At 50.5% G+C, this 13,921-nt stretch overlaps 4 protein-coding genes across 4 annotated transcripts; 3 read left to right on the forward strand and 1 right to left on the reverse strand.

The window, feature by feature from the left end:
- Nucleotides 1–431: 431 nt before the first annotated feature.
- Nucleotides 432–1,170, forward strand: CTHT_0072840 (uncharacterized protein; the record flags this gene model as incomplete). The annotated part of the gene is made up of 2 exons (XM_006697479.1): nt 432–579; nt 830–1,170. The coding sequence occupies 2 exons, from the start codon at nt 432–434 to the stop codon at nt 1,168–1,170; spliced, it is 489 nt and encodes a 162-aa protein (XP_006697542.1).
- A 5,277-nt stretch (nt 1,171–6,447) lies between these two features.
- On the forward strand, nt 6,448–8,312 carry CTHT_0072850 (uncharacterized protein; the record flags this gene model as incomplete). Its single annotated transcript, XM_006697480.1, has 4 exons — nt 6,448–6,665; nt 6,746–6,819; nt 6,898–7,099; nt 7,184–8,312. 4 exons carry the CDS (start codon nt 6,448–6,450, stop codon nt 8,310–8,312), a joined length of 1,623 nt encoding a protein of 540 aa, XP_006697543.1.
- A 2,749-nt stretch (nt 8,313–11,061) lies between these two features.
- CTHT_0072860 (uncharacterized protein) lies at nt 11,062–12,783 on the forward strand (the record flags this gene model as incomplete). Its single annotated transcript, XM_006697481.1, has 1 exon — nt 11,062–12,783. The coding sequence occupies one exon, from the start codon at nt 11,062–11,064 to the stop codon at nt 12,781–12,783; it is 1,722 nt and encodes a 573-aa protein (XP_006697544.1).
- A 316-nt stretch (nt 12,784–13,099) lies between these two features.
- CTHT_0072870 (uncharacterized protein) lies at nt 13,100–13,584 on the reverse strand (the record flags this gene model as incomplete). Its single annotated transcript, XM_006697482.1, has 2 exons — nt 13,100–13,124; nt 13,205–13,584. 2 exons carry the CDS (start codon nt 13,582–13,584, stop codon nt 13,100–13,102), a joined length of 405 nt encoding a protein of 134 aa, XP_006697545.1.
- Between the last annotated feature and the right edge of the window lie 337 nt (nt 13,585–13,921).

Genomic DNA, 13,921 nt, shown 5'->3' on the forward strand with positions numbered 1-13,921 from the left:
CCCGCCACAATGCAGTTCAGCAGCTGTTCTACTACTTGAAGTCGTTATGTGTTGAAAACCCTTTTATAGATGCTCGGAAGAGTATCATGACTTTGTTTGACCGAATCATATCTCCTACGCAAAACGCTCAACAAGCGAAGCTCGCACGCCCTGAGCTGCTTTTTGTCAAGACTCACGGCATTCTTTTCTGTATGCTTGAGGGTAAACAGCCCCAAGAAGATCCAAAGATACCGATGAACGAAATGTTCCAATTACTCGATCTACACATTACGCGGTCAAATCTTTACTGGTGCTCAACTGAGTAAGTACGAGGCACGGTGAGTTTAGAGTCATGGATTTTTTACTCTTTCATCATCCCTTCTACTAGTGGGAAATGCTTGATTACTGATGTTAAAAGGTATCACATTGGTCTTGCCAATATATGCGCATTAATGGGCTATGGATTTGAGGGTAGCCCAATTGCCAAGGCTCTCAAGGATCAACCATCTGCCGGCGATTCCCAGAGTCAGAAGACATCAGATGAGAAACCACAGAAGTCTGAGGTCATGGACATCACTCTGAAGATTTACGATGAGACCTGTAATATCGTATTGCGACGGTTCGGCGATCCCAACGTCCTCTCTTTCCTTCATGTCAACTTGGTCTCTTTATCATTTGACTTTCCGACCAGACGCCTTACGTTACGTTACAGCCTTCTTTCCTTGGAAGCTAGCAGCTGAAATACTGAATACGTTGCTCGATGTTTATACCACGGACCAGGCTCGTCCTCTCCTGGTTGCACGCATGGAAAGCGATGAGTTCCCAGCCTCAACTGACATGTCCAAATCAGGTTCGCAGTCGACCGCTACTGTTATGGTTCTCCCTCGTCCTCTCCCTAATGACTATGCTCTCCGTGGCTTCTCTTGGGTTGAAAATTATTTCCCGAGGAATAATGAGGATCGTTCAAAGGACTGGTTCGCAAATGATCGGATTGATGATGAAGAAAAGTATCTTGAGCAGAATTCCATGGCGGAAGAGCGCAAAGACCGTTGCTTGTGGCTTGGTCACAAGATCGCCATGAAGCTAGACATCAAGTGGCTGCGGTATGATTCCAAGACTCACAGATTTAGTGCTCTTGACAACATGGCGCCTTGGCTGCGCCACGACTATGACAGTGGGTCTGAGGGGTGACCTTGATTATACATATAGAAAAAGCAGAGAAACCTATGGGAGAGTTGTTTAAGGAAAAGAGAGGAAGTGATATACATCAAAATATATATTTAAAAAGTAATCTCTGTTCCATTTTACCCCTTATTTTTGAAATTCCTCTCTACTTGCCCATTGAAATAGCTATTCTTTAACAGTGTATAGACTTTCTTCCTAACTGTACAATGTGTTCTAGATTAAATGTTGTTTTAGCTGCTTTTTATAACAATTCTTTCCACAAACAATCCATTTACCTTCATCAGAAGGTAAATTAAGGATATGTTTCGAAGCTAGATGTTGGATATGACGATCCGAATAGACCTTCTGAAATGGGTTCGAGAAATACCAGGTCTCTGGACCTGAGAGACAAGGTTCCTCACACGGCCAAAGTGGCTATCGTGGTCACCAGCTTGTAAGCAACTTCTTGTAATTGTCATGACCAACAATGACTCTATCTGGGAGATTAGCTTCGTGCAACTCACTGAGCGGAGTGGAAGGGAGTTATGACCCATCAAACTCGGATATCTGCCCCAACAATTGAGCATTGGGAAAGTGTTCCTCAACACCCAAGGATGTTGACTCTCAACAGTTTGTGCTGTTGAGGAAGAAAAAAATGGAAGCCACAAGAGTGCATGAGATGTATACAGATTTTAAGTAGGGCCATCTGGCCCAAAAAAATCTCTAGTCAGTAATACAACATTTGCTTACCAACTGGTGACCACAACGGCCATTTTGGTTGTGTGAGAACTCCTGTCTCTCAACCCAGCAGCCTGGCAACCATCGAACCCATTCCAGGAGGTCTGTCTGGATCGTTACAGTAATATTGCTGACTGGAGAGCTTCTTCGGTCAGATGGCCCTGCCAGGAATCTATATACATCACGTACACCCTTGTGGCTTCCCTTCCTTCTCAACAGCACAGACTGTTGAGGGTCAAGATGCTTGGGTGTTGAGAAACACCTACCAAATGCTTGATTGGTCGTGAGATTGGATGATTGAGATTGTTAATTGATAGTTGGAAGGGCTCTGCGCTTTCATTCAAAACAAAGTCAGCTCTTGCCCACCGGCGTCGTGAGCACGACCGAGCATCCTCATGGATAATATGGGTCAGAAATACAATTTAATTCAAGGTGAGCTCTGATGAAAGTCAAAATAGCCAGGAGTAAGTTATTAGTAACCTAGAGGGATAAGTTAATATAATGTAATATAGGTATAGGAGTATAACCCTGAGTCATAGGTAGACTCTAACACCCGTATCTCGGTCAATTCAGGGAAGTAAGGAAACTGTGGTTTGCAATATTCTATATCTTTTTTGCGGCTGTGTAGTGCTAGGTGCATGCCTATTGGGCGCAAAGTTTTGTAGTCCACAGTTTTGTACCATTTCCGACGGTGAGCCTCCCTCGACCACTATACCGGCCTCCCCGTCAACAGTGGCGACTTCTTTGTCCCAACACCACAATTCTCGCTCGCCATATAAAGATTCAATCCAACCGCCAGAGTATACAACTCCGCGCTCAGCTGATCCCATGCCCATTTATCCTTCCGCGCCACACCAATATAATCCACCGTCAACACATTCGGCCAATGCTCCGGATCCATCCCGTTCACCCCAGAAAAGTACAGCGCCGGGTTCGCTGCCTGAATCGCAAACGCCTGCAGCGAATATGCCGTTGCGGCCACCGCATCCTGCCCCGCGTCAAAGACAGCTGACGCGGGGACCAGCCTCTGTTTATTCCGCAGAAAGCACGTCTTTTGTTTACTTTATTCCGCAAAAAGGAAAGGCGCTGGTTTTCTTGCCAATGCAGTCCACAATCATGTGTGTGCATGTGGTCTTGCACGCGGATGCGCAAACATCCATAAGTCTTGCCGCGGCAGCTTGTCTGGCATGGAAAACTTCTCAAACACAAGCGCCAACAGGCCGACCGGGGCCCCAAGCCAATCCCTTTCCGGGCTGGAGGAATGGGGTCCTTCTCCAGGGCTGTGGCGTGCGATTTAGGAGCTGGGCTGCAACACAGAGCTCCAAGCGTCTGCGCTTGAAGGGCTGGCTCGGCTGCATTGGCGCCTTGGGCCATTGTGCCGAGACGTCAATTCTTTATCATCATTGGACACGCATTCGATGCTTGCTGCTTGATCATTTGGGTGAGCGGGTCGCCTTTTTAGCACAGCGAATTGGGCCTCGAACGCAACCAGCGATCAACGCGAAAGGGAGAAAGTGAAAGCCTTGTAAAGTACATCTCGATACAATTGCTGCTGTCATTGCTGTTCCTTTGATTTGCATGCACGACTCGCTCCTCATTTGCCATGTTTTTCGAGTCGATCAGATCCCAATATCGCAATCGACAGACAGAGGACAGTGATGACGAGTCAGAACGTAATGACTGGCGAAAAACAACGTCTGCTGGACGATCCTGTTCGGCCTTGGAAAAGACGCCGATGCGAAGAACAAGGGTGCTTGGTCCCAGCCCTGCTGAGGCCTGATGACGTCTTTACATGAGTAGGACGAAAAAGGGCTGAGAACAATGGGACGTTGCAGACGACGAAGGTGCCCTTTGTGCTGCTCGTAGCTTCAAGCTCTCTTCATTGTCATCGACATTTCTGCTCTCTGCCATATCGCCGACATAACTTTGATCGATGAGGAGGGGGATGGGAAACGGTAATTTCAACGACAGGACCGTTCAATACATACATAAACACAGGGCAACGCTAAAGCCTGCCCTAAGAACCCCTGCATGCCGCCCAGCAACCAGCGGGTAACCAGCCCCGCAACGGACGGGGAACTTCGTTGCTAGGGGTGCCACGGTTCGAGTCTTGGCGAGCAATTTCATGACGGAGGTATCCGTTTCCAGAATGTTGGGCTAGCAACTACAAAGATAATGGCTTCTCGAATGCTTTGATCGAACGGTGGTGATAATATCTCTTTGGCGTTTCCAGCTCATCGGTATACTCGGTTGAGAGAACGTCGTGAAATTCGAGCTGCGACAAGAACCCAAACGGCTCTGCCCCAAGCAACAACGCACCGTCATCAACATGCGTCCGTGCTCGACCTGCCCAAAACGCCAAAACGGGAAGATGCTAAGGAAATCTGAGACGCCTATCATATCTCCAGCAAGCTGTGAAGCCTTCTATTGAACGTTAACATCACGTGGGTGATGCAGCGCATATAGATAACAGGCTGGCTTCCACTGTAGATTTTACTTCAATCTTAGAAGGATGGCGAGATCAAAATTGATCCAAGGTGTTTTTAAACTGGGCTCCGTTGGTAACGACACGAAATTTGCCTGGCAAAGTCGGAGTGTAAACACTTTTGCGTGAACAAGTGTTGAGATCGATCGTTTGGTGCTAGTTCTATATCAACTGAAAGTGTTGAGGAAAAGTATATGTTCGTGGTTGAAGTAGCCTTTCATCATCAAATGTTGAGTCTATGTATTTACATGGTCCATTGAGCATTTTTAGACAACGACAGATCTCAAAGGAGGAAATGCTAGCTATTTGGTGGCCGAATGGAAGCAAACTCGAAGATCGAACAAGTGTTGTTTGCTTTGTGACGGCATCTTGTCTATTTGTCCAACGTTCCATGATCAACCAAGAAAATTTCTTCCCAAAGGTGTTTAATCAAACTCTTACGCATTTCTTCATCAATATGTCTTAGTAGGAATTTGTTCAACGATGAGACATGAAGTTGTTGAATTGGGGGCTGCTGCTGACAGCTGTGATCTTGGGGCGCCGAAAGCGGCACATCAAACATCTCCCACGAGGCCGTGTCGCAGCTAGAGTTAAGACCTATGATTTGTGTACATGATTCGAGCATGAGGTCGATAAAAGTGACGACATGCGCCATTCTCAGCCCTATGATTTAAGAGGTACCCTCTATCAGGAAATCACACACGAAACGTTACCTCACTAAGACAAGAGCTGCATGAGGAAGCTCCCACAACCCCACACATGTGCTTCGAGCGCGGGCAGGGGTCAGCTCTTCCTTCCACAAGCTAGGGGCGCTGCACTACCCTTGCACCAAGCAACAGCAGTAACCTTGCTGGAGCCAGCGACCTCCGTCTCCCCTGACAACCCGGAGGAAAAGCGAGCGCCGTTCGATCAGCAGGCTTCCCTGTCAACCCTGCTAACAGTGCACAACTTGTCTGCAAAAGAAAATCCTTCTCAACTGCCTACCTAGCAGCCTTCGTGAGTGACAATTTGAGCAGTTTGCTGCCAGCAACATTTTCACATCAAACATCTTATCTCAATTCGAGAACGGAGCTGGAGTTCCAAGATTCAGCTGAGGCTGGACCGGGCGTGCATCCAATCCAGTGTTTGAGGCGCTCCATATCAAGTTGGAGGGGTCGCAATCTTCAAGGTCACTAAGGTTACTGGTGTAGCCTGCTTCCATCTGCAGCTCCCGCCCACCTGCATTCCCGCATAACCATAACCATTCTCTTCATCCGACCTTGCATCATAAATCTTCCCTTTCATCCAACATTTACCAATTCGCGTGATTGCTGCGCCAGTCTCCTCGCTGTCATCGGGACGATTGGCAATCACCGTCTCGCAACGCCAGATCCAAAAACGGACGCCCCGACAGTACGGTACTTGCTCTCGCCGTACACAGCCCTGCCGCGCGGTGCCTGAAGTAACCTGCCGGCCAACATCAGCATTCTTTTTTTTTTCGACGTCGCTTTGACGGTCGAGACCCGTGCAAACAAACCGCCTTTTGTCAGGCAGCTACCCGACCCCAGCCCGGATCTTCCGCTTTTGGGGCCCTTGAAAGGTCGGTTCGTGGCCTGGGCTGCAACGAAAGCGGGACCCCCGCTGTAATTTGTACGGCTTTGACCTCAAACTTACCGTCCCTGGTTCTGCCAGTCCCAAAACCGCAGACCGCCCGCGTTGCACCGGACGACGAGAAAACTGAAGTACGGGCCCAGCAACCACCAACTCCTGCGCCCGATCCTTCTTAACCACAGCCAACACCCAGAGCTGTTGCTGCCCATTGATGCAACAGCAACCTTCAGAGCACTTCTGCGGCGTCGTTGCAGCATTCGAACATTGTTGCTACAGTCAGCCCGCGAAGTATACCTGCGTCGTCCCGACCTCGACATTCCTGGTCCGTCCCTGACTTCTGAACCGCGCCTGCACCTTCACCTGCACTTTGACCTCCAACAGTCCACAGACTCAGGAAGGCCGACTGTCCGAGAGGGATTGACAGCCCTTTCTGGTCCAACACACCTGCTTTCTTACCCTCTGTGCATGCAACAGCACTCGCTTGTCACACAATGGACGCTTCTTCGCCGCTGGCTGCCATGCGGCCGGCGCCCGCCTCCCCCTTTAACCAAGGCAGTGTCTTCGGGAAGCACCTGAGGGCGAACCGTCTTACTGGTACATACAAGTTCCAGCGCAACAATTCCGATCTATTCAAGTCCGTTCGGGGCTCCTCTCCCGCGGCGTCTCTTGCCGCCGACTTGTCGCAGAATTTCAAGCTCAACGATGCAAGGTAAGCATTGGCATCCAAACCCCTAGCCGACAGCTATGACACTTTCACTTGTACTTTACTTACACTCCATTGTCCTATAGCAGCCCGATGTTTCCTACTCCGCGGCGCTCCCTCTTTACGACGGCAACGATGATCGATGCCAGCGAGGGGCGTGGTAAGTGCATAATCCCTTTGTTGCTGGTTGACATTCGCCAGTCTGGATCGAGGGACTAACAGGGGGCTCTTGTTTTAGACTACGCTACTACGCCGCCTCTGCCTGAGTCCCCAGCCCTCGATGATTCGGATATGATGGATATGTCACCGCTGCCGCAAAAGGCTTCCCGTCTCGCCCATGTCGAGCTGTCGTCTCCAACCCCCGGTGCCGACGAGATGCTGCTGGAATCCCCCACTCCGCATACACATTCCCTCGATACAGTCAAGTCCGGCGCGGTCGAGTAAGTTTAATTGCACATTTCTACAACCACATCATCGACTACCAGTAGTGACTAATCTCCAACTTTTCTCGTGTCTTAAAACAGCCGTCGAAAGTTGTGTCTTAAGCGCCCATCTCTTCTTCGTACCAAGGGTCTCACATCGAATGGTCTGACATCCCGTGCTCATGGGGATGTCCAGGCTCCTCCTTCGTTCCGGTTGTCGACCGGAGATGACTCTAACATAAGCACTTCATCCTCCCCTATGTCTTTGAGCGAGTGCTTTGAGGACTCCCCCCCGCAGGAGCATTGCTCTCTGAACATAGAGAGTCCGACCACTATGGCTACTACCCGCGCCAGGGCTCACCTGAGCGCTCTTCACTCAGTGCGCGATGGCTCGCCCATTACTGCTCGTAGGAGTGCAAATACCTTCGCTAGGACGCGCAGGCAGTACAGGCGCTCGCTCAGCATGTTCGAAAACCCCGAAGATATAATTAAGGGCAAAAAGGATGGCCCTACTGCAGCCCCTTCAACTTTGCAGTCAATCATGGACATGGAAGAACCCCATCAGCTCATCTTGCCTCACTTCTTTACCGATGATCCAACAGACACCATCCCCCGTATTACTCGTCAGACTTTGTTAGATGTGCTGGACGGCAAGTACAGCCAACACTATGACCATAAGATGGTCATCGACTGCCGGTTCGAGTACGAGTATGAAGGTGGCCACATCGACGGTGCTGTCAATTACAACGACAAAGAGCTGCTGGCAGATCACCTGTTCCGTCATCCTATGGAGGGTCGCACCCTCCTCATCTTCCATTGCGAGTACTCAGCTCATCGCGCCCCCATCATGGCCCGCTACATTCGTTCCGAAGATCGGAACTACAATGCGGACAACTACCCGAAGCTCACATACCCAGAGATTTACATCCTCGATGGTGGCTACAGCTCCTTCTTCTGCGAGCACCGTGAGCGTTGCTATCCCCAGGCCTACGTCGAAATGAATGATGCCAAGCATGTGAACACGTGTGAGCGGGAGATGAGCCGCCTGCGCCAGCAACGCAAGGGTCTTAGCCGGGCTCAGACGTACGCATTTGGGCAGCGCGGTCAGAGTCTTGACGAGTCTCCGACAGCCCTCGGCCGTGGTCACCGTGATCGCGAATTCTCCAAATTGCTCGCCGCGTCTCCCCTTGGTTCTGATCGAGCTGGCACTAGGCGTGTGGCTTCCTTCTAACTTAAGGGACATCGATATAGACTTGAGGTCTGACTCTTGCATGAGATACCCTGTTGACGTGTTGTCTTCTGCATGCGCATATTTCTTTGCTTCCGGCACATAGCTTTTCTTCCCTTATCGCCTTTAATATTGTTTCGACATGACGTGCTATTCTCCTCCAGACCAACTTCGGCTCAGGCTGCGAGACCTGTTTCCTGACGATAGGATTGGCGATCCAACGACCGTCGGCAAACACGAGCACGCCTTCTCTTCTCTTTTCGACTTCGACTTGTTGGCATAGCGCGGCGTTATCCAGGCATATCGGGCCTTGGATCCGGCATCCTCTCCGGCTCGTGACAGCCTGGATATTTTTTTTTCCCCCCCTTTCGTTTACACTGCATTGCCATAGAGCTCGACACAACCCGACTTGCATCCTCTCCTTTGTGTAAAGCATAATTTCTATCTTGGCGGAACGGCATACATCATATGATTGGCCATTCCACGTCCCAGTGCCAACAACAACATGGTCCTGGACAGCATTAATAAACCTTACCAGCGATGGCCACACGTCACTGCACCTACTCTACCTGAGCTCCTGGGTAAAGGGTCCTCTCTGGGCCTCTACCAACCCTTCAACTGTACAGACACCTATGACTATCCTGTTGGTCCAGTATCTCATATGATCAACACTCTACTTAAACTTTCCTTTGTCGGTTTGCTGTGATGATACCTCTTTTCCTTTTTCACTCTGGTATAAAAAACGTGATGGATGATGGATGAAAGAACAAGGCTAGTTGCTTTCACGACACGACCTGTGCTTCGCGCCACAGGTTTTCTCAAGGTGTGTTGTGGAGGACGGGGGGATTTTGCAGTTTGCACGAAGAATGGAGAGGGAGACTCAATGGCATTGAGATGATAGATGGCGACTTTGGACAGGGTCTTGGGTGATTCCAGCTTTTCCTGTCCCGGTAATATGGGATGGGGAAGGAGATGGGATTGGGGGAAGCAAATAAGAGAGGGAACTCATGTCATGGGGATGAAGATTCCTGGCCTCAATGAGAATATCGGGATTGGTGGAGGGGATTGATCATGGATCTCAGCTGGGCATGGAGGATAATAATGGGTTTGCTCCTCTTGGGCAATCTCCCACTCATCAGCCCCTGGGTTTGTGCGCTTTTCTCATCACCTTTGCTCTTCACGTCTGAGCTCTGGCTGCCGTTGATGATGCTTTTCTCCTGTTCCGGAGCAAACTGCACTGACTTTGTACATATGTACATATCTATTATCTCTTCTCCCCATTGCCCGACCATGGGCCCTCTTTTTATGCTCTGCTGATGATTTGGCAGATGTACACACACACACACACACACACACACAGCCTCGTAGCTAGTGAAATGCAGCATGAAATACATAGTGTAAATGATTGTACACTTATGTGATCATCTGATGCCTTGGTTGGCAAGGTGAATGTAACGAGACGAGGCTGAAGGTGCGGTGATGTGTTGTTCGATGATCGTCATCAGACTGGTGGGTCTTCAACAAACCAGAAGGGAAAAAAGTAAACATAACCCCTGCAGTGTTTTTGACGAATGAACGCGTGACCTTTTTGGTTGCTATGGCAAAGCCTACAGCATGACATGTCATTTTCGATGGGGACGTCTTGTTCGCCTGACGGCAGTGTCTTGCTAACCGTTCTGAGCTTGAGAGTCCGAGAAAATGAGACCATGAAAATGATACCGTGTCCTGGGACACAGTGCAAGATTTTTTTTTTGCCCTCTTAAGGTTACGTGCTGTAAGGATTAGGTGTCATATTATAGGTAAGAGATACGGGACAGTCCTGTTCCGTCCGGCTGCTAAGGTTTTAGCCCATAAATGACAAGGCATGCAAACAATTTGGCATGAAATGCATTGGTGGTGCGCTTACGGAACGCCCACGTCAGTGGGCATCTACCATTCCAATAATATACCGACGTGAACATTGCTGCCGAATGCAACAAAATAACTCAAAAGGCATGTGCACTCTTACAAAACAGGCCTGCTGTTTTATAGAATCTTTCGTATTTCTTCCCAAATTCTCCAGGGATCATTCCGGTGCTGGCTCGGCGAAATAAAGCAGCAGGAAGGCTCTGGGGCTAAAGGATTTGGCGCTGCTGAATCTCCGTGGTTGCCGGTCTTGGCACCGGAAATGTGGGGTACGGCACCGGAAATGTGGGTCTTTCCTCCGGCGTCCGAGGCCGAGTCCACACCCGAAAAGGCAAGCGTGGTGACCGGAGCCGGACCTGAAGCAAGACGTCGCAACTCAGATATACCATTGAATGAACCTTTTTGAGATGGTTATATGGAATATCCAACGGATCTTTGAGAGTTTCAACATCCGAAGTCATTCTATGTCCTCGGATCCTTAGGGCAGAGTGCTTTAGGATAGATGCATAACTCCAGGCTTCTCTGTATCGGGGACCAGATAAGATAAGGAATCGCAACGCGACCTGCATCATCGGCGCGACAGGCAGGCTGGACCGCGCCTTCACTTGAACAGCTTGCCAGCATCAACCTCAGGAATCTCATCACAACGCAAATGATTCAGTCTAATTGAAGTTATTCGTTTTCTTTCAGGTCAATTTCGCCTGCCGTAAAACAGGTCTATACAATTTTCGCCGCATGGGGATTTAGTTCTGGCTTTTCTCTTCCTTCTCCCTTACCACAATCTCCGTCCACTTCAGCTTCATCGCACATATTGAACTTCTGAAGCAATCAGATGGCAGCCCCCAAGATGTCAGTCCGCGACTGCCGCCAATTTGCTGGTATTACATCCACTAACAACCTCAGTGTCGTTTTCGGTAGCATCGATGGGAAGCTTCGCGCTGCCTTCGAGAAACTCACAGCAGTCCACGCCAAGAACGACTTCAGTTTTGCGATCATCACAGGCAACCTCTTCGGCTCCCACCACGATGAGCAGGAACTCGATGACCTCTTGGAGGGCCGCATCCCTGTTGCCTGTCCGACTTACTTTACCGTGGGTACCGTCCCTCTCCCCCAGAAGGTAATCGACCGCATCAAGAAGGATGAAGAAATCGCCCCCAACCTTCACTTCCTCGGCAAGCGTTCCGTCACCAAGACATTGGAGGGTGTTCGCATCGTTGCCTTAACCGGGTGCTTGAACACAGAGATCATAGCTGGCCAATCCCAGGAACAACACGAACCGATGTATTTCGAGGGCGATGTCTCGATCCTCCGCGGCGCCAACTACGCGGATATCCTTATTACGACCGAGTGGCCCGCCAACATCTGCAACAACAGTGCAAAGGCCCAGGAGCTCAAGTTTCCCCCCAACTTCAAGAGTGACCGCGAGAGCATCGCAGAACTGTGCGAAGCACTCAAGCCTAGGTATCACTTCGCCATGTCGCCTGTGGGCGACTTATTTTTTGAGCGCGAGCCCTTTGTCTATCCCGAGTCAGAGAAGCCCGACCACCGTAGGTCTACTTTCACTCGTTTTATCTCCATGGCGTGGTTCGGCAATGAGGCACGGGCAAAGTCAATGTATGCCTTTGTCCTCAGAGATCTGGGCAATGATGCCCAGCCCCCTCAGGGCAGCACCCTTTGCCCTTTCACCAAGCGTGTTGCCGTCACTCGAAAGCGTGAACACGACGAGGGCGGTTTTTCACGCTTTGCCCATGACCACCGCCACCATGACCATAAGCGACGCCGGCAGCACTCCCCCCCACCGGGCCCCGACAAGTGCTTCTTCTGCATATCGAACCCCAACTTTGCGGTACACATGGTGTGCGCGGTCGGCCTGGACGCCTACCTGGCCATCGCCAAAGGGCCACTGCCGGGGCCCGGCACCTTTGCTGACTGCGGGCTGCCCATACCAGCACACTTCATCATCGCGCCCCTCAACCACGCCGCTTCCATCAGTCGAGCGTCAATGGCAGAGGACGAGGCCTCACGCACGTTCGCCGAGATGACCCGCTTCCGCGAGTCGCTGCAGGGCATGGTCTCCAAGCTTTCGCAGCGCCGCCTGGGTGCCATCACCTGGGAGATTAACCGCGCCCGGAATATTCATGTGCACTGGCAGTTCGTGCCCATCCCCACTGAACTGATTGCTAAGGGTGTCGTGGAGGGGGCATTCCGTGTGATGGCCAATGATCTGAAGTTGGGTAACTTTGTGAGCCAGGAGTTCGGGACTGCTGATGATATGCCTGGCGACTATCTGCGCATTTGGACTTGGGCGAAAGTTGGTGATCGGGATGGTGAGAAGATTCTTGGCAATTGCCTTGTGCTCCGCTTTGACAGCCAGGTCCGTTTTGATCTACAGTATCCCCGCAAGGTGATAGCCAGGTTGTTGGACGAGGAGGACCGTGTCACGTGGCAGAATGTGGTTCAGACTCCGGAGGAGGAGGCTGCCGATGTTGCAGCGTCCCAGGAGGCCTTCTTTGAGTGGAATTTTACGTTGGAGCACGAGAAGGAGAAGAAGGATGGGGCTCAGGAGTAGGGTCAGAAGCAGGACCAAGAGGAAAAGAAGGACGAGAACAAGAAGGATGGTCAGGAAGATGGTAAGGAGGAGGCCCAGTAGGGTAACCAAAAGATGGATGAGGATGGTGTTTAAGGTAGTATAATGGAGCCCTAAACGGGCATTGATGCCGAACAGGCAAGTGTCGGAATATACCCCGTTGAGTTTCGCATGTTTCCTACTAACTCCCTTGTGATTCATGTACTGCTCGCCTATTCCTTTTCCATATCTTCCATATCACCTCCATCAGCAGTATCTATACAGAGACCGTTCTTCTTTAGGTCGAGAGCAGGCAGGCTCATATCGCGTGATACTGCATAACCCTGCCATAGTCAAACCGTCAGCATCAAAGCCCCTAGTCGATTTCCCCTCATTATCCCGAGACCAACAACAGCAGACTCACTTCCTTTTCCTCTGTTTCATCATAATCCTTCCCCCACAGTTATCACATCTCAACTGCTGGTTCGCCTCAAAACCCTCCTCCGCTCCACAGTCCTTGCACGTATAGTACACCTTGCCGTCCGGCGTGTTATACCGGTTGCGCGTGCCGGGAAAGCGGCACTCAGGAGGGGCTGGAGGCGCTGGAACGGGAATTTCGCCGGGCGAGCCGTCGCAATTGCTGTTGTTGAAGTCGCCGTTCTGCTGCACGATTCCGCTTGACTCGTCAATGTCGAGGAGGTGGCCTCGGAATGGATGGTTTTGGTGGGTTGGAATGCCCATTGGACTGGTGTAGATGTAACTGTAGGCTGGGTTGCGGGAGGGGTTGTTGGAGTTGTTCTCCATATTGTTGGTATTTCTCATTTGAAGTGTGAGTTCAAGTCATCTGGGAAAGGGACTGTTGTTAAGTTGTCATACCCGTTGACAATCGGGCAACCTAGGGTGTTTCCCTGAGGCTGGTAGGGCTCTTTTGTAGCCATTATGGACTATGTAGGTCACTGGTGGTATGTTTCTTGTGAGAGTCACAGAGGGTTCTTTCACTCCGCTACTGGAGATGTTGGCTTGAAAGTTGTGTAAGCGGAATGTCGGTCAACGCCAACGAGGATGCAAGTTCTTGTAAAGAGATTGATATTGCGATCATTTCGGACTCTATTAGCTTTATCGAATTCATCGCTCAACCTTT

The sequence above is a fragment of the Thermochaetoides thermophila genome (genome assembly GCF_000221225.1).
Source record: "Thermochaetoides thermophila DSM 1495 unplaced genomic scaffold scf7180000011823, whole genome shotgun sequence".
Lineage (NCBI taxonomy): Eukaryota > Fungi > Ascomycota > Sordariomycetes > Sordariales > Chaetomiaceae > Thermochaetoides > Thermochaetoides thermophila.